The 27338-nt window shown below is 38.6% G+C and overlaps 1 protein-coding gene across 39 annotated transcripts in view; it reads left to right on the forward strand.

Annotated features, from left to right (window-relative positions):
* ANK2 (ankyrin 2) overlaps positions 1–27338 on the forward strand; it is a 583169-nt gene that overhangs the window by 551779 nt on the left and 4052 nt on the right. For 17 of the 39 annotated variants that reach the window (XM_023219998.2, XM_023219996.2, XM_023220001.2 and 14 more), the window contains 7 exons: positions 8597–8671; positions 11137–11268; positions 12838–12981; positions 15342–15627; positions 17306–17597; positions 20911–20994; positions 21106–21270. In XM_023219998.2, coding sequence (XP_023075766.1) covers positions 8597–8671; positions 11137–11268; positions 12838–12981; positions 15342–15627; positions 17306–17597; positions 20911–20994; positions 21106–21270 — 1178 coding nt within the window. Of the gene's footprint in view, positions 1–872; positions 7065–8596; positions 8672–11136; positions 11269–12837; positions 12982–15341; positions 15628–17305; positions 17598–20341; positions 20435–20910; positions 20995–21105; positions 21271–22606; positions 22790–25596; positions 25689–27338 lie in introns of all 39 variants that reach the window. The other 22 variants (XM_023219997.2, XM_023220002.2, XM_023219993.2 and 19 more) reach the window with 6 other exon arrangements.

Below are 27338 nucleotides of genomic sequence, written 5' to 3' on the forward strand. Positions count from 1 at the left end.
TGCTTTGCATGGAAATAACTTGGCTTACATAAACTGTGTGTGTGTCCTGTGTGACTGTCTCTGACTTGGGTTGCCATGCATCACATTTTAACTTTGGACTCACTTATAAGTTTAATCACAATTGTTGTTTCTGTTGTTTTTCTTTCCTTTCCTTTATTTCCCTCCTTGGTCTTTCCATTCTGTGTCTAAACAAGGAGGTTGCTCCAAGGAAAGGACCATGCCTCTTAGCACCAGACTGTTTGTTTCATTGTTAGGTGTGAATTTCCCTTAGATGAAATGCCGGTTTGCAGCTGATTCAGATATATTTTATATAGTCTTTGTATATTGGTAGTACTAAACATACTGAATTTCAGATTTTTATATGATTAAAAATGTATATACATCATTAGATGTTTTTCTGAGCTTGCTACTACTGGCTTTCTCCTAGAGGAAATCAACTTTCTGCAATTTCTAATGCTTTTTTTCTTATTTTTTCTCCATGGTTTTTTTTTTTTCAACATTGATCTGTAACGTCTGAACAATCTTGAGATACCTCTGTGTAATTTCACTGCGTTCTTTGTTTTGATATGTAGTGTTTTTTTTGTGTGTGTATGTCTTGTTTTAGCTTTGTTGTATGTGTGGATGTGCTACAAGTGAGAAAAATTAAGCAAGTTATTTCCTGCTCATTTTTCCTTTTCAGTTGTTTTTTTTCCGTTAGCCTTGCTTTGCTCTTGTACCCTGAGGCCTTGTGGATCTACCATTCCCAGCCCATTTTGTTGCCCCTCCCACCACCACCACAGGAAAAGACGCTGTGTCGTTTCAGTCCTGATTACATTTGCCAATATCTTTTTTGATTTCCATTTTACTTTCAATGTTTTTCATTCACATCAAAGATGATGAGACAGAATCTACAGAAACATCTGTCCTGAAAAGTCACCTCGTTAATGAAGTTCCTGTCCTAGCAAGTCCGGACTTGCTCTCTGAAGTTTCTGAGATGAAACAAGATTTGATCAAAATGACCGCCATCTTGACCACAGATGTGTCTGATAAGGCAGGTTCTATTAAAGTGAAGGAGCTGGTGAAGGCTGCTGAGGAAGAGCCAGGAGAGCCTTTTGAAATCGTTGAAAGAGTTAAAGAGGACTTAGAGAAAGTGAATGAAATCCTGAGAAGTGGAACCTGCACAAGAGATGAAGGCAGTGTGCAGAGCTCTCGGTCTGAGAGAGGATTAGTGGAAGAGGAATGGGTTATTGTCAGTGATGAGGAAATAGAAGAGGCTAGGCAAAAAGCACCTTTAGAAATCACTGAATATCCATGTGTAGAAGTTAGAATAGATAAAGAGATAAAAGGAAAAGTAGAGAAAGACTCAGAGCAGCTACAGACAGTTCAAGATAAGGCAGGGAAGAAATGTGAGGCTCTGGCTGTTGGCAAGAGCTCTGAAAAGGAAGGGAAAGACATACCCCTAGATGAGACACAGAGTACACAGAAACAGCACAAACCAAGCTTGGGAATAAAGAAGCCAGTAAGGAGGAAATTAAAAGAAAAGCAGAAACAAAAAGAGGAAGGTTTACAAGCTAGTGCAGAGAAAGCTGAACTTAAAAAAGGTAGTTCAGAAGAGTCATTAGATGAAGACCCAGGTTTAGCCCCTGAACCTCTTCCCACTGTCAAGGCCACATCTCCTTTGATAGAAGAAACTCCCATTGGTTCCATAAAGGACAAAGTAAAGGCCCTTCAGAAGCGAGTGGAAGATGAACAGAAAGGTCGAAGCAAGTTGCCCATCAGAGTCAAAGGCAAGGAGGACGTGCCAAAAAAGACCACTCACAGGACACATCCAGCTGCATCACCCTCTCTGAAGTCAGAGAGACATGCTCCAGGGTCTCCCTCCTCTAAAACAGAAAGACACTCTGCTCTTTCCTCTTCTGCAAAAACTGAAAGACACCCTCCAGTATCACCATCAAGTAAAACTGAGAAACACTCACCTGTGTCACCCTCTGCAAAAACGGAAAGACATTCACCTATGTCATCTTCGAGTAAAATTGAGAAACACTCACCTGTATCACCCTCGACAAAAACTGAAAGGCACTCCCCTGTGTCATCTACAAAAACAGAAAGACACCCACCTGTTTCACCTTCAGGCAAAACAGACAAACGTCCACCTGTATCGCCCTCTGGGAGAACAGAAAAACACCCACCAGTATCGCCTGGGAGAACAGAAAAACGCTTGCCTGTTTCACCGTCCGGAAGAATGGACAAACACCAACCTGTATCAACAGCTGGGAAAACCGAAAAGCACCTGCCTATGTCACCTTCTGGCAAAACAGAAAAGCAACCGCCTGTATCCCCCACTTCAAAAACAGAGAGGATCGAAGAAACCATGTCTGTTCGGGAGCTGATGAAGGCTTTCCAGTCAGGTCAGGACCCTTCTAAACATAAAACTGGACTCTTTGAGCACAAATCAGCAAAACAAAAGCAGCCACAAGAGAAAGGTAAAGTTCGGATAGAAAAAGAAAAGGGGCCGATACTAACCCAGAGAGAAACTCAGAAAACAGAGAATCAGACAATCAAACGAGGCCAGAGACTCCCGGTAACGGGCACGACAGAATCCAAAAGAGGAGTTCGTGCTTCCTCTATAGGAGTTAAGAAAGAAGATGCAGCTGGAGAAAAGGATAAAATTCTCAGCCACAAAATACCTGAACCTGTTCAGTCAGCACCTGAAGGAGAAAGCCACAGCGAAGTCCCCAAAGAAAAGATGGCTGATGAGCAGGGAGACATGGATCTCCAGATCAGCCCAGATAGGAAAACCTCCACTGACTTCTCTGAGGTCATTAAGCAAGAGTTGGAAGACAATGACAAATACCAACAATTCCGCCTGAGTGAGGAGACAGAAAAGGCACAGCTTCATTTAGACCAAGTACTCACTAGTCCTTTCAACACGACATTTCCACTTGACTACATGAAAGATGAGTTCCTTCCAGCTCTGTCTTTACAAAGCGGTGCTTTAGATGGCAGTTCTGAAAGCCTAAAGAATGAGGGGGTAGCTGGCTCTCCGTGCGGCAGTCTGATGGAGGGGACCCCTCAGATTAGTTCAGAAGAAAGCTATAAGCATGAGGGCCTAGCAGAGACCCCTGAGACAAGCCCAGAAAGCCTTTCTTTCTCACCAAAGAAAAGTGAGGAGCAAGTTGGGGAAACAAAGGAAAGCACCAAGATAGAAACCACCACAGAAATTCATTCAGAAAAAGAGCATCCCACAACCAAAGACATTACTGGTGGTTCTGAAGAGCGAGGTGCCACAGTCACTGAGGTCTTGGAGACCTCTACTGAGGGTTTTCAGAAAGAGACCACTCTAGGCTCTCCCAAAGACACAAGCCCTAAAAGAAAAGATGATTGCACCGGCAGCTGTAGTGTAGCATTAGCTAAAGAGACACCCACAGGACTGACTGAGGAGGCAGCCTGTGATGAAGGTCAACGTACCTTTGGTAGTTCAGCCCACAAGACACAAGCTGATAGTGAGGCTCAGGAATCCACAGCCGCCTCAGATGAGACAAAGGCCTCGCCGCTGCCTGAGGCTTCTGTAAAGACAGATACAGGAACTGAATCAAAGCCTCAGGGAGTCATTAGAAGTCCCCAAGGGTTAGAACTTGCACTCCCTAGCCGAGATAGTGAAGTCCTCAGTGCTGTGGCTGATGACTCATTAGCAGTGAGCCACAAAGACTCTCTGGAAGCCAGCCCTGTGCTAGAAGATAACTCTTCACACAAAACCCCTGATTCTCTGGAGCCAAGTCCTCTGAAAGAATCCCCTTGCCGTGACTCTCTGGAAAGCAGCCCTGTTGAACCAAAGATGAAGGCTGGAATTTTTCCAAGTCACTTTCCTCTTCCTGCAGCTGTTGCCAAAACAGAACTCTTGATGGAAGTAGCCTCTGTGCGGTCCCGGCTACTCCGAGACCCTGACGGCAGTGCTGAGGATGACAGTCTTGAGCAGACATCGCTCATGGAGAGCTCAGGGAAGAGTCCCCTTTCTCCCGACACCCCCAGCTCTGAAGAAGTCAGCTATGAGGTTACACCCAAAACCTCAGATGTAAGTACACCAAAACCAGCTGTGATTCATGAATGTGCAGAGGAGGATGATTCAGAAAATGGGGAGAAAAAGAGGTTCACACCTGAAGAGGAGATGTTTAAAATGGTAACCAAAATAAAAATGTTCGATGAACTTGAACAAGAAGCAAAGCAGAAAAGGGACTACAAAAAAGAACCCAAACAAGAAGAATCCTCTTCATCCTCTGACCCAGATGCAGACTGTTCAGTAGATGTGGATGAACCGAAACATACGGGCAGTGGGGAGGATGAAAGTGGTGTCCCTGGGTTAGTAACTTCAGAGAGCAGGAAGGTGTCTTCCTCCTCAGAAAGTGAACCTGAGCTGACACAGCTAAAAAAAGGTACTGACTCAGGCCTCTTACCAGAACCAGTGATTCGAGTACAACCTCCTTCACCACTTCCATCAAGCATGGACTCCAATTCCAGTCCAGAAGAAGTACAATTCCAGCCTATCGTTTCCAAACAATATACTTTCAAGATGAATGAAGAGACTCAGGAAGAGCCAGGTAAATCAGAAGAAGAAAAAGATTCTGAATCCCATTTAGCTGAAGACAGTCATGCTGTTTCCACTGAAGCTGCAGATAATTCTTTTGATAAGCTAAACAGAGACACTGATCAGCCAGAAATCTGTGGTGGCCATGGATGTGAGGCCATGAGTCCTAGCAGCTCAGCTGCTCCTGTCTCTTCAGGTCTGCAGAGTCCAACTGATGATGATATTGATGAACAGCCAGTAATCTATAAAGAATCGTTAGCTCTCCAAGGCAGTCATGAAAAAGACACAGAGGGAGAAGAGCTTGATGTTTCTAGAGCAGAATCTCCACAAGCAGATTGCCCCAGTGAAAGCTTTTCACCTTCGTCCTCTTTGCCTCATTGTTTGGTATCGGAAGGAAAAGAGTTAGATGAAGACGTATCCACCACATCTTCTATTCAAAAAACAGAAATCACAAAAACTGATGAAACATTTGAGAACTTACCAAAGGACTGCCCCACTCAAGACTCATCCATTACTACTCAAACAGATAGATTTTCCATGGATGTTCCTGTGTCCGACCTAGCTGAGACGGATGAAATCTATGATCACCAAATAACTAGCCCTTATGAAAATGTCCCTTCCCAATCTTTTTTCTCTAGTGAAGAAAGCAAAACCCAAACAGATGCAAATCACACCACAAGTTTTCACTCTTCTGAAGTGTATTCTGTCACCATCACATCCCCTGTTGAAGATGTTGTGGTGGCAAGCTCCTCTAGTGGAACTGTTTTAAGCAAAGAATCTAATTTTGAGGGCCAAGACATAAAAGTGGAATCCCAACAAGAAAGTACCTTGTGGGAAATGCAATCAGACAGTGCCTCTTCATCTTTCGAGCCTACTATGTCAGCTACAACAGCAGTTGTTGGTGAACAAATAAGCAAAGTCATTATCACAAAAACTGATGTGGATTCTGATTCTTGGAGTGAAATTCGGGAAGACGATGAAGCCTTTGAGGCTCGTGTGAAAGAGGAAGAACAAAAGATATTTGGTTTGATGGTAGACAGACAATCACAGGGTACCACCCCTGACACCACTCCTGCTAGAACCCCAACTGAAGAGGGGACCCCAACAAGTGAGCAAAACCCATTTCTGTTTCAGGAAGGAAAATTGTTTGAAATGACCCGAAGTGGTGCCATTGATATGACCAAAAGGTCCTATGCAGATGAAAGTTTTCACTTTTTCCAAATTGGTCAAGAATCCAGGGAAGAGACTGTCTCTGAAGATGTGAAAGAAGGGGCTACTGGGGCTGAGCCCCTACCGCTGGAGACATCAACTGAATCACTAGCACTTTCAGAATCAAAAGAAACAGTGGATGATGAGGCAGACTTACTTCCAGATGACCTGAGTGAGGAAGTAGAGGAAATACCTGCTTCGGATGCTCAACTTAACTCTCAAATGGGGATTTCAGCCTCCCCTGAAACACTGACAAAAGAGGCTGTTAGTGTAGGGACCAAGGACCTCCCCACCATGCAAACGGGTGATATATCTCCTCTGTCTGGTGTAAAACAGATATCCTGCCCCGACTCTTCTGAACCAGTTGCACAAGTCCAGTTAGATTTTTCCACAGTCACCAGGTCTGTTTATTCAGATAGGGGTGGTGATTCTCCTGATTCTTCCCCAGAAGAACAGAAATCAGTAATCGAAATTCCTACTGCACCCATGGAGAATGTGCCTTCTACTGAAAGCAAATCTAAAATTCCTGTAAGGACTATGCCCACTTCCACCACAGCACCTCCATCTGTAGAGTATCAGAGTTCCCTTTCTGAAGATTTGCTATCCAGTGTAGATGAGGAAAATAAGGAGGATGAAGCAAAACCAAAGTCCAAACTCCCTGTCAAAGTACCCCTCCAAAGAGTTGAACAGCAGCTCTCAGATCTAGACACCTCTGTCCAGGAGACAGTGGCTCCTCAGGGACAGGACATGACAAGCATCGCACCAGATACTAGAAGCAAAACTGAATCTGATGCTAGTTCTTTGGACTCACAGACCAAATGCCCAGTAAAAACCAGAAGTTACACTGAGACAGAAACAGAGAGCAGAGAGAGGGCAGAGGAACTTGAGTTAGAATCAGAAGAAGGGGCCACAAGACCAAAGATACTTACATCCCGATTGCCAGTTAAGAGCAGAAGCACCACATCTTCCTGCAGGGGGGGCACAAGCCCCACAAAAGAAAGTAAAGAGCATTTCTTTGACCTTTACAGAAATTCCATAGAATTCTTTGAGGAGATTAGTGATGAAGCTTCCAAGTTAGTGGATAGGCTGACACAGTCAGAGAGGGAGCAGGAACTAGTTTCAGACGATGAAAGTAGTAGTGCCCTGGAAGTATCAGTAATTGAAAATCTGCCACCTGTTGAGACCGAGCACTCAGTTCCTGAGGACATCTTTGACACAAGGCCCATTTGGGATGAGTCTATTGAGACTCTGATTGAACGCATCCCTGATGAAAATGGCCATGACCATGCTGAAGGTATTTGCCAGCCACTGGGATTCCCTGTGCTACGCATGTCATAAAATTGATATAGTTTTTTTGTATGTTTGTTTTATTTGATGATTTGTGTCTCATTTTCTTTAAGCTTTCTGTAGTGGCTAATGTGTTTGTGTAAGCCCTTTGTGTTTTGTGCTTTCTTTGTATACTCTTGTCTAAGAAAACAATCTCAAGATTGAGTAATGAGAATGCTTATGGAAAACATAAACATAATAACCAGGCAACAGTGATCTTGCCTTTCTTTAGCCTCTGCACGTAATAAGGCCATGCGAGCTTTGAGTTTTGTTGTTCTGAAGTCCCAAGCTTAGACTCAAATTAAGCACTTTTGCACATGAATATATTGTATTTTGTTTCATAGTATGAAGACTCATTGCTTTTCTTCCTACCTTTGCATACTTTAAAATAATTTTTACTTCCAATTTTGTAATCATTAGGAAGCCATTTGCTTGAGAAGATTTCACATAACATGAAATTCTAATTGTTGTGGATCTGTTTTTGATTCAGAAAGGTTGGATTTCAGATACCATTGGTAAATACTTTAAGCAAACAAACCTAAGGTAAAAATATGCTTTTCATTTATGTGGTAGATGAATGGAGAATGTACTCTAATTAGATGCAGCAGACAACAAAACCTCAAACTTTGCACAGTTTAAGTTGACTGTGAGGGGATGATGGCTCTTTGACTTATGAAAAAGGAAACCATAGATGGCTTTGAAAAGTAGCCTGTGTTCTTCCAATATCTCTACAATGAAGACTGTCATTCTTAAATTGAGGTTATACAAAATTTCCTATACCATGGTCTAAAATACTGCCCATCAATCAGTGGGAGTTAAACATGAATGGGAAAATTATAGTTTATAGGGGTGAATAGTATATAAGCTTAATAGCAAGAAGGCAGAAACTTTGCCCCAAAGACATATATGCATACAGATACAATATACACATATAAATGCATATGCTTTTATCCCTGTTTCTCCAAGGTCACCAGGACCAAATGCTGTTTCTGGCCACACTAATCAGGATGGTCCGATCAACTCATGCTCAACATCTCTTCTGAATCCCTGCTGTGTTTCCTTTCAGAAATGACCTAGAAAAGATCTATCCCTCCACAAGCAATAATAGGAGGTCCTAGCCAATTGCTTCACTTCTGCATCCCATTTATGATTTCTCTGGTGTTTCATGAACAAGATGGTGGTCTTCTTGGTGGGCAGTATTCTCTCCAATAATTTAAAAGAAAAGTCATAAGATTAGTAGAAATCAGCAACTTATATAATTATGTCTAGTAACTAGTCTTGATTAAAGAGATATGGAAGCAGATGGTTTTCATGATTCATATTAGATCTATTCCCCATTCCACCCCGGAAATCAGACATGCAATATGATCTGAAATGTAGTATCTAGTTTGTGCTTTCAAATATTTGGAGAAGTGACTTCCTTTCTTTGAATGAATCAGTACTGTGGTTCCTCTCCTGTCATAGACAACCTTTGGCCATTCTGTTTTTGACCTTCTCCAGATCCACAGGATGAGCAGGAACGGATTGAGGAAAGGCTGGCTTATATTGCTGATCACCTTGGCTTCAGCTGGACAGGTAAAAAGAATGTGACCCAGGTTTTCAACAAAACCTGACATAGATGCATCAGTCAAGTGTCATTCATGGCATAAAAGGTACCCCCCGCTTTCTTGAGAAAGAATATATGAAAAGAAGAATAAACTAAGTACTAGAAAACCTGGGCTCTGCATCAGCTAATGGTATTATATGGCCCAGGGCAGGCCTTTTATCATTTCTGAGATTTAGAATAATATAACTTTCCATTAGAAAATTTAGAGAATATACCCACCTTCAGGAACCTCCTTTGGCAGTTGTGAATATCTAAATTTGGGGGAGATTATTATATTTCAAGATAATTTTTAGATGTAATTTTTATCATATTTAATGTGAGATTTAACCAAGGCTCCTTCTTTTATATACCTTATGTCAAAAATCTTCATAGTAAACAATACTAAAATTTGCTTTGAGTAAGTGTTAAAACACACATGAATGAGATATTTCACTAACATTTTTGAGAGATGAGAGTGTTTATGTGTAGAATTTTTATGTTAATAATTTATTAAGGAAAAGTTAATTCTAAAATCAATATACTTTATTTACACATTATGATTTGTAGGTTTTAAAAACTATACATTTTCATCTACCTGTGACTTAACCTATTAAAACAAGATTGTCAGTCTTTTTTGTTTTAGTCTTTTTTTTTTTTTTTAATATCACTTGTGACTACTTCAAAGAGACAAACATTGTAAAATAATATTCTTCTCCTTTCCATTTCTTAGATTTGGTGATGAATAGGAGCCCATAATACTCATAAAGATAACTGATAATTTAGAGTACATGACTGAAAACAGGAGAAGTGCCCACTTTCTCACTTTTAATAATCTTAAAGTAATTCTTACATACTGATCAGACTTAACTAATTTGGGGATTTAGGGGAGAAAATGATACCAAACTATCCCTGATTGACTTACTAGATAACATTCAGAATTATTTATTTTGCTCTTTAAATATCTTTGTATCCATACCTACATAGTAAATGCAATATGTATATATTTGGTAAAAATTCACATGCTACCACCATATAGAATGACATAAAATGAAAAGTAAATATGACTTTCACACCTACATCTGTCTTCTAGCCGTGTGCCTCAGAAATAACTGCTAATACCTTCTCATGCTTTTAGAAAAAGTATACAATGCCTATATTTATGCCTATTATTTAAAAGTAAGAAAAGTTTTCCTGAATAATATTCCTCATAAATAGTGTTAACATATACGTATGTATTTCATTCTTTTAAGTGGGTGTTTAATTCCACTATGTGGAGGTTCCATAATTTTATCAATGGCCTTTGTTGATGGGCTTTAGGTGGTTTCCTGGTGATGGCAGTAAATATTCTTGTGCGTTGATATATTTTTGTGAGTATATCTATAGGGCATATTATAAGTAGAATTGCTGGGAAAAAGATACATATATTTTTAATTTTGAAAGATATTGTCAAATTGCTTTCAAAAGAAGTCACCCCATTTACACACCCACATACACATATGCACACCCCATAATGTATAAGCATCCATATGTAATTTTTTTTTGTTTGTTATTTTGTTTGTTTTGTTTTGTTTTATTTTATTGAGACAGGATCATGCTCTGTTGCCTAAGCCAGAGCGTAGTGGCACAATCATAGCTCACTGTAACCTCAAACTCGCAGGCTCAAGTGATCCTCCTGGCCCAGCCTCCTGAGTAGCTAGAACCTCAGGCAAACACTACCATATCCAGCTAATTTTTTAAAATTATTTTTTGTAGAAGTGGGGTCTCACTATATTGCCCAGGCTAGTCTTGAGCTTCTGGCCTCAAGCAATCCCTACCACCTCAGTCTCCTAAAGTTCTAGGATTACGGGCATGAGCTACTGGGCCCACCCAACCTATATGGAATGGTAATAGTTGAATTCAAAGGAAAACCTTGTGTCTTCTTCCCTGGATCAGTTAATGCTTCCTCGACCTCTTATTCACCTGACATGAAGTCAAAGACAGGCATTTATCCTTATAGCCACAGCTAGTATTTATCAAAGTATCCAGAAACAGGATTTATAATACTCAGAACATCACCTATGTTAATTAAAGGGAGAAATGTTTTCTTTCTCTTGTTATCAGTCATTTATTTTCCATTATCTTGCTTAAAAGCATAAGCAAGTATTAATGATCTCGTTTGCATTTTGGAATCAAATGGGCCTGAATTATGCGTATCTTATGCCTCATATTATATCACTGCCTCATACTTATTTTCACTATGCAGTGATCAATTCTATACCCAGTTTTAGGGAAAAAAATCCACAATTAGTACTAGAAGAACAAAGGCACATAAGAGTCACTTCTAATATGTAGAAATTAAAGAACCCAAATACTCACCACAATATAAAGAACACATCATTTACAAAATTACAAAACAAGGTGTAGAGACTGAAACCTTGAAGTTAATATGTTTACAAAGTAGTATTTTATCTTCTAGAATTAGCAAGAGAACTGGATTTCACTGAGGAGCAAATTCATCAAATTCGAATTGAAAATCCCAACTCTCTTCAAGACCAGAGTCATGCACTGTTGAAGTACTGGCTAGAGAGGGATGGGAAACACGCTACAGGTAAGTGGGGAACTATATGTGTGTTGGGTTAAAGTTGGACCTGTCTTACTCAACAACCGCATCTTGCAAATTCAGTAAAACAGTAAAGAAGCAAATGCCATTAATCCACAGTACAGCAGGTCCTTGAGTAATATCATTTTGTTCAATGTCATTTCCTTATAACGTTGATGAGAAAAAAGAATTAATTCCCAGCAAGGCCACTGTCTGTGTATAGTTTATGTATCCTCCCCATGTCCATGTGGCTTTTTCCCCAGTACTCCAGTTTCCTCCCACATCTCAAAGATGTGTATATCAGTTTCACTGGTGTTTCTACATTATCCCAGTCTGAGTGGAGTGTGGGTGTGTGTGAGTGCCCCCTGCAATGGGATGACATCATCTCCCAGGTTGGTTACCATGCAAAGTTCTCTGAGCTGCTGGGTTAAGTTCCAGCCACTTGAGACCCTGAACTGAGTAAGGGGGTAGGGAAAAGAATGAATGAATTAATACAAATTATTGTCAAATAAAAATGTGTACAGTGTATGATAATTATACAAGTGCATGAAATAAATGATGCCTTAGGAAAGTACTCAGCGAGCCCACCATATTTGTTATTGTTTGTTTACGAACGGCATGGTGGGAGGAGGTGCTCCTTACAATTTTCACTTTGTGAAGATTTATTCCTTGATTGAACCCCACCACCATTATGACCGCCATCACTCACTGGTTCCTCAAAAATTGAATAATTATCTTACTTATGTTTATTAATCTTTCTTAAATGTATGTGTAACTCACTTTCACTTCAGTGTTTAATATTAAAAGTATTTGGGGTTTTATTTTGAAGTTTGGCCATGTTTTTGTGACCAGAACATTGTTTTCTAAGAATCTGTCAATGATGTTGAGTGAGAACTTAGTGAACTACTATAAGCAAATGAGAACAAGCTACTGTCACTTCTAAAGCATGCATGTTGCATAAAAACTCTTGCACAATATGTGTATGAACAGCATTAAATAATAGCCCTCACTTCTAACAGTAATGTTATTCAAACCGCAATGTTTTTTAAATATTGATAAGTGGACACAATTGCTTTATTTAGCATTGTTTCACTGGTAGTGCATTACTTTCTGTTTCTGCTTCCTTTAGTCATAAATAACATCCAGTCTATATTTATCATTCCTTTTCTTTACATTCTTCTGAGTAGGATTGTCAGATTTAGCAAATAAAAACAGAAGTGCGCCCAGTTAAATTTAAGTTTTAAGTGGTCAGCAAATACATTTTTAGCATAAGCATGTCCCATGTGATATTTGGGGCATATTTATACTAAAGAAGTATTTGTTTATCTGAAATTCAGGTACGGTGGGTGTCCTGTATGTTATCTGACAATTCTACTTTTAGGACTTGTGCCCATGTTGTGCCACTTTTTTTAATATGCATATCTCTTTTGTCTGTTGGCTTATTTTTGCAAAGACTTTTAATTAGGCTTTGATATTTTTTTCTGTACAGATATCAAAAATTGAGTGAGGCAGTTAAGTGAAAGAGATTTCTAAGAGTACCTCTCAGAAGTAATAAATGCTCTTTCTCTAATGTGTCAGATACGAACCTCATTGAATGTCTCACCAAGATCAACCGAATGGATATTGTTCATCTCATGGAGACCAACATAGAACCTCTCCAGGAGCGCATCAGTCATAGTTATGCAGAAATTGAACAGACCATTACACTGGATCATAGCGAAGGTCAAACTGTGTGTGTGTGTGTCTATGTGTGTGTGTGTGTATGTATTGTGTCTGTGTGTGGTTAATTGAGGCACTGGACCTACTGTCTTTTTTTTTTTTTTTTTTTTTTTTTCAGAAGGTAGACCATGGCCTATGGTGATCATATGTTCTTTTCCTTGCTACCCTGAAGCTTTCCTCCCTGTTTTACACACCCTCCCACCTCCACTTCATGCTCATTCTTTGTTATTTCACAGATAACACAATGATCCATTGAATTCCCTTTCCTCAGTTCCATGGTGGCACTTCTTACACTTGTATTTTTTTACGCTACCTTAGCCACACATTTCTAGGCTCACAACTAGGACTATATCACTACCAGTGACTGTACATTTCCTCTTTTACTTCTGCACCAATAGTGCTTCAGACTCTCGGGGACCTCCAGCCATTGGCCCTACCACATTTTCAGTATTAAAGTTTCCCTAACCTGTTCTCATTTGTTTGTGGTCTCTAACACTGTTTTTTTTTTTTCCTCTCTCTCTCTCTTATCTCTATTTTACATGTTGTCTTCTTCCTTCAAACCTCCAACACTGTCTCTTTTCTTTATTTATACCCAGCTGATGACCAGGCTTCCTATTTCTTAGAAAATATAGGAATAATCAGAAGCAAATGTCTATATTTTTCCACCACAAATCTACCAACACGAGTGCATCTCAATACATGTACTTACTCTACCTTCTGCCCTATTAAAATGGATAAAACTTCCTCACTTTACTAAAGCTATCATCTCTTGTTTTGTACTAGATTTCATCTCCTTTTACCCAATCAGAGACTCCATTCCTGCAAGTATCCATTTTGGCTTCCTACCACTAGACCATACCCAACAGCATTAAACCATGCTTTAATAGATCCCATCTTTAAAAACGAAGCAAAGCAAATAACTCCTTTTACCCTATATGTCCCCCCTGTATTACTGCTGTTACTCTATCCATTTCATAGGAAACCTCTTAAAGGAATAGTTTGAATTTCTTGTCTCTGCTTCCTCTCTTCCCATTCCTTCTAGAACTCTCTGTAATTCACTCTAATCAATCTTATAAAATTCACCTGTTGTTTCCTCATTGTCAAGTCTAGCAGGCAGTTCTCATTCTTCAACTTACTTTGCCACTGAGTAACATTTGACATGAATAGTGAAGCCTTTCTTCTTAAAACATTTTCTTTACTTAAATTTCATGACATTCTCGCTTCTTACTCTTTTTTTTTTTTTTTTTTTTTTTTTTCTACTTTACTGGCTGTTTCTCCTCACTCTTTTTTTTCTGTGGCAGTTTACTTCTCATGGATATGAATGATGATGTATCTTAGTGTTGGGCAAGAGCCTCACAGCTTGTCCTCATCTCCCACCTCTCTCCTTATCGCACTGGTCCTGCACGCCTTCCTTGCCATTCCTCTGCATTCTCCTGTTTCAGGGCCCTGGTATTTTCTGCTTCCTCCACCCTAGCATGTTCTTTCCTCAGATCAACATATACCTTTTTCTCTCACTTTATTTAGGTCACTGCTCAAATGTCACCTCCTAAGCAGAGCCTTTCCTGACAAGTCTATTTAAAATACTAGCCCCATTTATCCTCTACCTTTATCCTGGTTTGCTTTTCTCCCAATATTTATCATAAATATATATCTGCAGAGATGCAAGTTCAGTGAGGATAGAAGCTTTTTCTATCTTGTTCACTGCTATGTATCCAGCATCTAAGCAGCACATACTACATAGTTGATGCTCAATATATATCTGTTGAATAAGTGAGTCAATAGATGAATGCCAGTCACTCCTCTGCTAAACATCTTTCAATGACTCCTCATTTCCCTGGATATAATGAAATTCCTTAGCCTGTCATAAAAGACTCTACATAAAAAGAGTACTATCCTCATAGGCTAGAGTGAGGATTAAACAAGTTAATACTTGCAGCGCACTTGAACGGTGCCTAACACAGAATAAATTTTCAGTATGTATTAGCTATCATTTGTTATGATGATTGTTAACTGTACTCTTCTTACTCTTCAGATTCCGTGCTTTGACTATCTCAATTCATTCCCATTTACCATTAGGTCTCCTTGGCATGTAGCACAGTCTGCATTTTCTTTCCAAATTCTAACCCCATGTTAGGTGCTCCCACACTCATTGAGTGGCACCTATGACCCGGTTGCTCTGCACTGGAATTGACTCTTACTTGCATGGACTCTTCTACGTGATCAGTATCTTGAAGGTGGATGCAGTGTCTTCATCTTTGTAATCCATCAGCCCATCTCAGGATGTAGCACATAGTAGTTACTTAATACATATCCATTCAATATAGGTAAGCTTCAACTAAATACTTAAATCATTCTCCCTTTAGGGTTCTCGGTACTTCAAGAGGAGTTATGCACTGCACAGCACAAGCAGAAAGAGGAACAAGCTGTTTCTAAAGAAAGCGAGACCTGCGATCACCCTCCTATCGTCTCAGAGGAAGACATTTCTGTTGGTTATTCCACTTTTCAGGATGGCATCCCCAAAACTGAGGGGGACAGCTCAGCAACAGCACTGTTTCCCCAAACTCACAAGGAGGAAGTTCAACAGGATTTCTCAGGGAAAATGCAAGACCTGCCTGAAGAGTCGTCTCTGGAATATCAGCAGGAATATTTGTGAGTTTCCAAAGAAGGCCTGTCAAATGTAATACCAAAGAAACAGGCTAATGTGGATGCCAGGCATATATAAGCATAACTAGTTTTTAAATAATTTTAAAATGACCCTACCAGTCACAAGTGCCAGACCTAAAGGAAAAACAAAAGCATTATCATGTAAGAGACATAATTGTGACACTGTTTGGGGCACAGACCTACAAGAACCAACTTCCAGAGCTGTGACTTTGAACAAGTCCTTAAGTGCTTTGAATCTCCATTTCCACATCTGTAAATTATAGTAATAATACACACTTGACTCATCTCACAGGGTCAAAAGTGTGTTTATGAATGCTTCATCTAAACTATAAAATTCCCTGTAGATGACATGGCCATGACTTGTAATATTGCTGCACCTCATTTGCTCTGTAACACTTCAAATATGGAGCTCATCATGCCATTGCTGGTTAGGAGTGTGATCAGTGATGATGTAGCTACCACAGCCAATGGTGCATTTCAACCAATGCACCATGAGGTGCATATGAGGGGACTAGCCATAAAAATATAAATGCAATGCAAACTAGCCACATAGAATAAAAGATTATTAAAATGAGTTGGAATAGAGTTGGGGTGGGAATAAAGATAAGTCTTATGAAGAGCTTCTGGCTGAAGGAAGCTGCAGAGCCTAATTCAGCTCAGAATTTAAATTCCGGCCTTTATGGAAGCCAAGGAGAAAGAGTTGTGTAATTGACATTGATTGTCCAGAAAAAGAAAACAAATTGTGAGAAAGGCCAACATATCCCTAAACCTGAAGTCTGAGAATAGGGTGTCATGAGATTGTATCAAAGCATTTCACTTGTCATTTGGTGAGTTTTGTGGTCACTGACCTGAGAAGAGGCTGAAATGGATAATGAAATTATCTCTTCTTCTACTGAGCCACCCTTGCCCCATCAACCTGTAGGTTTTAAGGGTGAGCATAAAGAAAATATAAGTAAGAAGGAGAAGGACTAAGGAAAAGATGGGAAGAAGAGGAGAGGATAACAGAGAGACATTTTAGGCATTTAATATCTGTGGAGTGATAGATTGCACTAAATACCAAAAGAAGGCACAGAAAAGGCAAATAATCTTATTTAGCAGTTGAGGTTATCAAAGTTATATTGGAGTAACTCCAGACTATCAATGAAAAAAGTTTCCATGTCAACAGATGCCTCTATTAGTAAATGTAACAGTTTTTCAGAGGTACAATAAGAATTTCCTTGTATTTATAGTTATGATAACTATATTAACATGGGGATTTATTCAATTCTGCCAAATTTTGATTGTTGCTTCAAAAGCCTTATTAGCTACAAATACTTATGTAAAATTCATCACATCCTCAATATCACCTTGAGTTATAAAAGAAAAGATGAAACTATAACTTGTATACATTGTAGAGGTTGGGTAACTGTAATACATTTTAGGATAATTTTCATCTTTAGAATAATACACCACTCTCTGCCAGTGCTAGATCTCAATGAGCTACAACTCTATATCTCGTCATATTATTTTTCTTCAAATGCCTTTCTTGGCCAAATGTACAAAAACTATTTTGACTCTCATAGACTATGGAAAAACCAGCTCCATCTTACTTTTCAATTTGCTTGCTTGAGCGGGAGGTGAAATGCAAATGTCCCTGAAGTCTCATTTGACTTTTTCATTCCAGTGTGACAACTCCAGGAACAGAAGCATCAGAAACTCAGAAGGCTACGACAATACCTGGCTCTCCCAGCAAGACACCTGAGGAAGTTAGCACCCCTCCAGAGGAGGACAGGCTGTACCTCCAGACCCCAACATCCAGTGAGCATGGAGGCTCTCCCATCATACAAGAACCCGAAGAGCCCTCAGAGCACAGAGAGGAGAGCTCTCCGCGGAAAACCAGCCTCGTAATAGTGGAGTCTGCCGATAACCAGCCAGAGACCTGTGAAAGACTCGATGAAGATGCAGCTTTTGAAAAGGTAAGACATTCCTCTCCACTTTCTCACCCACCTGTAACAAAGCTACAAATCTTCCAGTTTCCATTTCTCTGATGGTTTATTTTTTTCACTTCAAAACAAAAAAGTTAACCAAATTAATTAACCTGGCACATGGAAATCCTCAATCCCTTTTAAAATCTGAGAGTCGATTAATCTAGAAGAAATGGTGCACAGTTCCAGTGCTAGCGATTTGATCATAAGCCCTGATCTTATCACTGGAAAGTCTTTTGCTAAGAAAAATTAACACGGTGGTGAAACAATACATCTGGAGGAGCTTTTCAAAATTAGTAAACTTGGGCATGAAAGTTGGTGGCAGAGATTAACAGCAACAGGTAAGTCTGCCACAGGATGTGCTGGGACCAGCAGGCTTGTTAGATCTCTGGCCTGTCAGGTGATGAGCACGCAGACTGTGGATATTGGGTGGGGTTTAGCTGCCAAAATAAATTTTTCTCATTAAATGCAAGATGATTTCCAAGTTAGACTTTTTTTTTTTTTAAGATTTATTTTGGGAATGACTGAGAAAAAAATCATTGTACCTAAACTTACAGCAGTTTCTAAATGTACAAATGCCTGACAGTGGCATATTTCACAGCACTTCCTTTGTCATTAAGTGAGTTTTAAAATTGTGAAAAGGGGTGGGGCCATGTTAAGAAAGTAATCAACCATTGGCCGGGCACGGTGGCTCACACCTATAATCCCAGCACTTTGGGAGGCCGAGGCGGGCGGATCATGAGGTAAGGAGATCGAGACCATCCTGGGTAACATGGTGAAACCACGTCTCTACTAAAAATACAAAAAAATTAGCCGGGTGTGGTGGCGGGCGCCTGTAGTCCCAGCTACTCTGGAGGCTGAGGCAGGAGAATGGCGTGAACCTGGGAGGTGGAGCTTGCAGTGAGCTGAGATCCCGCCACTGCGCTCCAGCCTGGGCGACACAGCAAGACTCCGTCTCAAAATAAATAAATAAATAAATAAAATAAATTTAAAAATAAAAAAAAGAAATTAATCAACCATTTATTCTCAAAATACTGTCTATATAGTTCACATACCTCAGAATTGATTGGAGAGCTTGATCCCTTCTCAGAAATCCTGAATTAGAATGAATCCCAGGGTAGGGAGAGAGAACAAGAATTTACCTTTTAAATAACTCCCCAGAGGATTCTCAGCCACAAAAAAAGTATGAGAATCTGTTTGAATTAAACTTAATTTAATATAAATTAAATTAGATATTGTTTTTTCTTTTAAAAAGTAATAGAATTCAAAAACACTTTATATTTCAAAGTGTTTTTAGAGCAACTTAGCAGTAAAAGAAGAGTTACATGAAATAATTGAAATTTTGGGGAAAATAAAGTGAAACAGCATATCTTTGGGTTGAAGACACACATGTGTTTTTGTTCACTTTAAGAATGAGATCTGCTGCTAGGAATTGTCTGAAATCATAACTAAAATTAGGAAAGATTCAGGCGGATGAGAACTGTGTCCTGATTTTTGACAGTTTTCTTAAATAATAAATTCATGCCATGAATGAATTTTTATTCCAAGTTTGCTTTTGCATAGAATTATTCATCTCTCAAATTCTTGGCTTGAATAAGTACTACTAAAAATGTTTCATACATGTTATCTGGGCTAAAAGTTACCAAATTTAGCCTAAGAATCCATAGGCTTAGTGAAGTTAGACCTGAAACAATTATCTGGATAATACATGTGTTTAATCTATACTAAAGGAATACATTTGTGTAAGTCATTCTGAATTTCACATAATTTACACAGGCCTGTTCAACTTATTCTTGATGAGTATCAGGCATTTCTTTTAAGTTTCCCATGTGGACCCTTATTTCTCATAACCCTAACTTGGACATCCAATTTTAATCACTTTTCTTGCCAACCATATTTCTAGGCAGTAGATTCCTGATTATATTTAAAATATAATTTGGTTTAGAATTTACATGTCTTCCTTTAGCAGAGACAAATGTAAACTTATAACTTGAGTTTTACAGTATGTTAAGTAGATCTACTTGAGTTTTGTCTTTTTTAAAAACAAAATTTCTTTAGGGAACAGTAATTCAATATATGACTCCTAAGGTAATATGTGCTAAGCTAAAATTATGTTTCTTGCTTTATCTCTGGCTTTTGGCCAGAGCCCTAAAATACTATTGATCACTTTATCTCAACTTCCCCACAAAATTATTCTAATATTATTCAGAGTCTGCCTTTTTTGATGCCAGGGAGATACACTGTTGGTTAGATAATAGCTACAGGAAACTTTGACTTCCTGCAAAAAGTCCTGCTAGAAACAGGGTATATTCCTATACCTTTGGGTGAATAATTCCAAGCCTAAGCACAAGTGTCAGTGGCTCATAAGTGTTTACTGAACTGCTTAGGGTCTATGTTTACAGTCAGGCTTTTTTTTTAGGAGTTTAAGTAAAAGAAGTCACGTGAGTAAGCTGCTTATTATTTTGGAGAGATTTTGACAGATGAGTTCTCCAACAGCTCTCAGAATTCCAGAATTTTTTTTTGTTCATTGAACTACAAAAAAACAAAAGAAACCAAAACACTCTATTTTTGTTGATGTCTGAGACCAGCACATACTTGTTTTCACCTCTACCAACTTGTCCACCAAAGACTCCGTGAATAAAAGTTTCACAATACAATGTAAGCTAAAGAAGAAGCCAGTAGTGAAGTCATTCCTTAGCATGTTAAACAAAGCAATGCTTCCATGCTTCCACCAGGAGCTAACAGAGGAATTAGGGGAGCTGGAGGCCAGCTCAGATGAGGAGGCGATGGTAACTACCAGGGTTGTCCGCCGGCGAGTGATTATTCAGGTACCCGCTGTTAAATTACTGCACGTCACGGACAGTCCTGTCCCCATACCCTTAGAGAGTGATCAGCCTGGATCAATGAAGGCTTGGCATGTTCCTTAGGTAGTGCATGGCCATTCAAAAGCAGACCCCTTAACGCTCATAAGTTCTGTTTGCAAAGAAATGCAGTGGTTCCAGCTTTCCTCCAAGAGAGCCACCAAGTAAGAGCAAGACTTGGCTTCTTCACTTCCACCCACCTCACCTCTCGCTTAACTATTTTTGTTGAAGTTTGATATAACTTTGGTCAGATTCTCCTAAGCATGTTATTACCCACCTGCATTTTTCTTTTAAACAAACTAGTTGACAGGATTTTGTATCTCAGCAATGCTTCTCAGCATCGCCTTTGGTTTTCTAACATTCCTCACATTAGAAGCACTTGGGAGTAGCTCCTCAGAATTGGTGCCAAACAGTGCAGTGACCCTTTTCTCTCAACTGTTTAGGGAGACGATATGCCTGAAATACCCCCAGAAACAGTCACAGAAGAAGAATACATTGATGAGCATGGACACACCGTGGTAAAGAAGGTATTGTCTAGTATATCCTAACAGGCTTGATTACAAACTTCCTGTTTAAAATGTATCAATTCCATGGTACTGTCACACAAAAATAAGATACACAAATGAAATATATTTCAGGTTACTAGGAAAATCATTAGGCGGTACGTATCCTCTGAAGGCACAGAGAAAGAAGAGATTACGGTGCAGGGAATGCCACAGGAACCTGTCAACATCGAGGAAGGGGATGGCTATTCCAAAGTTATAAAGCGTGTTGTATTGAAGAGTGACACCGAGCAGTCAGAGGTGAGACAACCTGATTCTCTAAAACCCATTTTATGGAGAGGAACAAAATAGAATTCAAAAAAGATGAATGAGATTGTTTATTCACATTTTCCTCACATCTCCCTTTTATATGGCAGTTTGCTTTTAGTTGCACGTTCAGTTTTTGTTTTCATGATTCTATGTGACTTTAAGACAGCCATCAGGGAGACTTCTAGGCATTATACTTATTGTTTTTGTGTTTTTGTTTGGTCTTTTAAAAAATATCTATTCTTTATTTAATTCATGGTTGACCACTGCAAAAATCCAAAAGTCAAATTTTGAAAGAATACAATTCTATTTGCTGGGCAAGCGGTATGCTGTGGAGAGACTGTGTAGAAATGCACTGTGGGGCTTGTGCCTGCTTGGCACACCAGCCTTCTGAAAGTCACTCTAGATAAATATTTGATATTCAGATTTCTGCGCTACAGAGTTACTAAAATCAGGATCTAGAAACTCTTTGATTTATCCTTTTGGCTTTTTGTTTTTTGGTTTGAGACAGAGTCAGTCATACTCTGTCACCCAGACTGGGGTGCAGTGGCATGATCTCAGCTCACTGCAACCTCCACCCCCGGGTTCAAGTGATTCTCTTGCTTCAGCCTCCTGAGTAGCTGGGATTACAGGCACCCACCACCACGCCTGGATAATTTTTGTATTTTTAGTAGAGACAGCATTTCACCATGTTGGCCAGGCTGGTCTCGAACTCCTGACCTCAAATGATCCACCTGCCTCAGCCTCCCAGAGTGCTGGGATTACAGGCATGAGCCACTGCACCTGGCAATCTATACTTTTATTTATTTCTGTTTTACTTCCCTCTTTCAGGGACATATTTACTTGCTTTGACAACAGTTTGTGAAATTCTCACTGTTTTCCATTCATTCACATCCTCAAAATTTTATATTATACACATGAGATTCTCTAGAAATCTACTTTTCAGTTTCTCATAGCTTTTAGAGCTCTTCCTTTGGGGGCTAATTTTATCTTCATAATGCCAAAAGAAATTATTTAAATGTGAGAAGAGTTTTTTTTCACATATTATTATGTCTGTATTACACTGAGCAGTTTCTTATTCACAAAACTGATAACTTTTTGTTCAAATAACTAATTAAGTTTGCTTTGGTGTTGTGGAGATACAGTCATGATGTAGATATTACCAATAGGTTATAGTTTGTTTTTTTCTAACTCTGCTTCCCATTGCTGTTTTTTTGAAATCCAGTATGTAACATTATAGTTTTGTCCTTTGTTTTTTAACATAGAAAAAAGTCATCATAGTTACATTTGGCAATCAGACATTGTCTATTGTGTGTCCTTCGATCATTAGGTCACTTTGTGTGAGCCCAGCATTTTGTCCAGTACCTCACAGTTTCAGGCTGAGCCAGTGGAAGGCCGTAGAGTCAGCAAAGTTGTTAAAACAACTGTGGTACGTGGAGAAAGGATGGAGAAGCATCTGGGGGATTCTAGTTTAGCCACTGATCTTCCTTCAGCCAAAGATGACTTTGAAGAGGTATAGAAGCATCATCATTTTGTCTTTGTGTGTGTGTGTTTTATGTTGCTTTGCTTTTGAAAAGAAAATCATTTGTCATTGTGTCATTCCATACGTGAATTCATGGAAAGGTGCAGAATAATGCAAGAGGGTAGAACTCCTGTTTGAATAACTTGCAGAGTAATGTTTCCTCAAACTGTGGTGTTCATTGGTGTCACCTTAACAGCTTTTAGAAGTCCAGATAACTAGGATTTGCTTCTGCTGAATCAGACTCAGAATCTCTGAAGCTGGGATATGATTATACATCTTGTTTAAAAGTCACAGAAGTGTCTTGCTTTGTCAGTTAATAAGAGAAAGAAATAAAGACATTGCAAATTATATTTGCTAGCCAATCTTTTCAGATATTATCTGTGATAGACCTTAAAGAAAATTCAGATCTATTCCATGACCATAAAATTTAAAAGCATTTGCAATTATTTAAGTTCTGGTTTCCAACAATTAGAAAATGGGTCCACAGTAACAGATCCACAAACCCTTACTAAAATCCCCAAATTCTGAAAACCAAAACAAATTTTGTAAGTTAATTTGGAAGTAAAACTTGAAATAAATTGGCATGGAGCTATGCTGACATGAAGCTTTTTTATTCTACCTAGAGTGAATGTTTAGTGATATAAAAATGCGTTTGATTGCAGGATGTCATCTTCACCTCCTCTGGGGTGTTAGTATTATACAGTACAGTCATGCATCGCTTAACCCACTTATGCCAGAGGTTGCAATTTTTTAAATTTTTGCATTAGTGAAAAATCAGACCTTGGTGATGACCTTGAGCAGTAGGATATAAATAACTTCCACATGCCTAGCGTTCACTAGGCATAAGTGGGTTTTAATGACAGGGATAGGTGCTGGGAAGTACATCGTTAGACAACTTTGTCATTGTGTGAACATCGTAGAGTGTCCTTACACAAACCTAGATGGCATAGCCTACTACACACCTAGGCTGTAAGGTACAACCTATTGCTCCTAAGCTACAAAGCTGCGCAACATGTTACTGTGCTGAATACTGTAGGCAATTATAACACAATGGTAAGTATTTTCCTATCTAAAAATAGAAAAGGTTTAGTAGATATACAAAATAAAAGATTAAAAATGTTCTACCTGTATAGCATACTTACCATGGAGCTTGCAGGACTGGAAGTTGCTTTGGGTGAGTCAGTGAGTGAGTGGTGAGTGAATGTAAAGGCCTAGGACATTACTATACACTACAGTAGACTTTATAAACACTGTACACTTAGGCTATGTTTAAATTTTCCTTTAAGTTTTTAAAATCTTTCTGCAATAATAAATTAGCTTACTGTAACTTTGACTTTATAAGCTTTTACATGTATTTTAACTTTGACTCTTTTGTAATAACACAAGTTAAGATGCAAACATGTTGTACAGGTGCATTAAAACTTGTTTTTCTTCATATCCTTGTTCTATACACTTTTTTCTGCTTTTAATTTTTTAAATTTATTATTTGTTTCTACTTTTTAAGATTTTTTTTTTTTTTTTTTTTTTTTTTTTGCTAAAAACAAAGACCTAAATATGTACATTAGCTTAGGCCTACACAAGGTCAGAATTATCAATATCACTGTCTTCCTCCTCCACATATTGTCCCACTGGAAGGTCTTCAGGAGCAATAACACATAGATTTGTCATATCCTAAGAAAACAGTGCCTTATTCTGCGATACCTCCTGAAGGACCTGCCTGAGGCTCCTTGATAATTAACTGTTTTTTAATAAGTAAAAGGAGTACACTTTAAAATAGCGATAAAAAGTATCACTTTTATAATACTTGATAATGATAAGTGACTGTTACTGATTTATGTATTTGCTATACATAGTAAATGTATTTACCATACATAAACCAGTAACATAGTCATTTATTATCATTATCAAGTATTATGTACCCTACATAACTGTATGTGCTATGCTTTTATATGATTGGCAGCTTAGTAGGTTTATTTACACCAGCATCACCACAAACATCTGAGTAATACATTGCACCATGAAGTTAGAACAGCTATAGCGTTGCTAGGTGACAGGAATTTTTTAGCTGCATTATAATGTTATGGGACCATGTCATATATGCCGTCCATTTTTAACCAAAATGTCATTATGTAGCGTGTGACTGCATATGCATTATATTACCTTGCTAAAATCCAAAAGGGAAAAAAAAATCTAAATTTTGAAACACATCTGGTCCCAAAGTTTTGACTAAGGGATCCTGGGCATGTGCAAACATCTACAAAGTGCTTTTGCTATTGGAACATTTTGACACTAAATGCTATATGTGTGTCCTCTACTATACCCATAATATATATTGAAATCATATATGAATTCATTGGAGTATTAAAAGCAAACCTTTTTAAATCCTTTCAGTTTTCACATTTTGACAACTGGCAATCTTGAATGGTCAAAAATGAATTATCTATGTTATACTATTTGGGCCTTGTTTGCTTATTTTTGCCTCTGGTTATTATATTCATCATTAAAATCTCCACTGTAAAAAGGAGTTGGGTGAAGCAAGGAGGAAATTGAAAGTCAATCCATATGGATGTTAGTTAGCAGCTTTTGTAAAGTAAAATAACAAATCTCCCACACAAATGAGAGAAACTAAAAGGACTTGTTAAATAAAACTCCAAACTTAAATCTGCTTCTAGGAATTGTATTTATTTATCCTTTCAAGTATATGTTTTCATACTGACTATGAGTAAAGCAAAGCAATAGATTGTTTGAAAGTGTGTAGTTTATGATGAGCTTTGTCTTTTCTTTTCTTCTTACTTCAGGCTTTGAGTTACACAGGTAGCCACATGAAAGTCCACTTACCCAGTTTAGTAGAGAATGAAATCCTGAAAGAGGATGGATCGATAATTAAAAGGTTTGGGTTAGCATGGGGTGATGCTTTGCCAACTAACACCATAAAAATTTTTCCAATTTTAAGAAAAGAAGGAGAGAATCCCTACATCTACCGTAAAGCAGATAGAGAACTGCCTGTATCATAAGGCTTTGGTCAAGTACTGGATCTATCAAAATGTCATCCCTGAAGTCTCCTCTTGATACTTTAAACATAATACTAAGTCATAGCAAGAATGAGACTCATGCTTATACAGTCTGATTCCTTGGGTTTTAGCAAGTCATCAACTTAGTTGAAGTCAGCCTGTGGTATTCCATTGTGTTGACAGATTCAGAGAGCACAGGAAGAAGAATCTAATTGATAGATCACAAATTAATTTTGCGACCAGCTATATTCAGCTCAATCTTAGTAAATCATTACTTTGAATGGTATGTGGTTTCTTTTAACGGCTGCTATATGATTCTGCATGTGAGTGGCAAATAACATAAGCATGAGTTTGATACCCATGAAACAAATGTACCTAGCAATGCTGAAACCTAGGGCTTTAGTGAGTTAAGCAAGTATCATGAAAGCAGTAAGCAGTACATTTTTATGCTTATACAAGGGGGCTGACTGTGAGGCACACTGGTCTGCCCTGGTCTCTGTTATGGATTTGATGTATAAACTGGGGCACTGTTCCATAGATCTACTCTCACTTCTCACTGGTCCTCTAACAGCACTGTAAGTAGTGAGATTAATAAAATGTGCCCAGCTTCTCAGTGAAAAGACACAGTGGAAATCCAAGTTACCATCGTGCTTTTCACTTCATTGAAAAGGGGAGAAAGATTGTCATTCAGAGTATGCTACACAACTATTTTAAGACTTTAGAACATAATAATTAGAACAGCAAAATTAAAGGTTCTGTCACAATTCCACCCTCCAATCAAATGGGAAAAGAGCAGCAGCTAGGAATTTAAAAGAGTGTAATTGCTCTCACAGAACTTAAAAAAATGCTACGTGAATTAAGGGTAAAATGCCTTTTATAGTCTCAACTTTTAAGTCTTTTATTCAATTATTCAGATGAAACCACATAATCCACGCATGCCCTAACATCATGGGCTCTTCAAACTGGAATAGATTTAGAGATCACTTAATCCAAAGTTCTCAATTACAGCTGGTGAATTTGATGCCAGGAATATAGACAACTCCATAGAGTTCCCACAGCTAGTTAGTTGTGGAAGCTAGTTAGTTACGGAACTCTATTTGTGATGTACAATGCCTTTTTATATACATTGTTAAAGACATCATATACATGTGTATATTCAGAAACACATTGGCCTACATTTGCCTACACAGAATATCATAAAATGGCCTATAATGGAGGCTTGACCCCTGGCATCAATGCTATAAAGGCTTCTACTAACTCTTAGCAGAAATAGTCAGAAATGTGCCTTTTTGAAGAAAAAAAATGGTTGCTGAATATTTAGGAAAACATCAGATTTCAATCATTGGAATCAAATTTGACCTTTTCATCAGCAAGAACAAATTTAAGTTTGCTTCCAGATGCAGAACAATTCATATAGTATTAAAGAAAAAGGGAGAGTAGAAGAATGTAAGGGAAGAAGGAAGATGGAAACAAGGATGTCCAAAAAAAGCTGAAAGTATTTTGGCTGAAATAAGTTATTTTTTAAAAAT

The sequence above is a fragment of the Piliocolobus tephrosceles genome, chromosome 3 (genome assembly GCF_002776525.5).
Source record: "Piliocolobus tephrosceles isolate RC106 chromosome 3, ASM277652v3, whole genome shotgun sequence".
Classification (NCBI taxonomy): Eukaryota; Metazoa; Chordata; class Mammalia; order Primates; family Cercopithecidae; genus Piliocolobus; species Piliocolobus tephrosceles.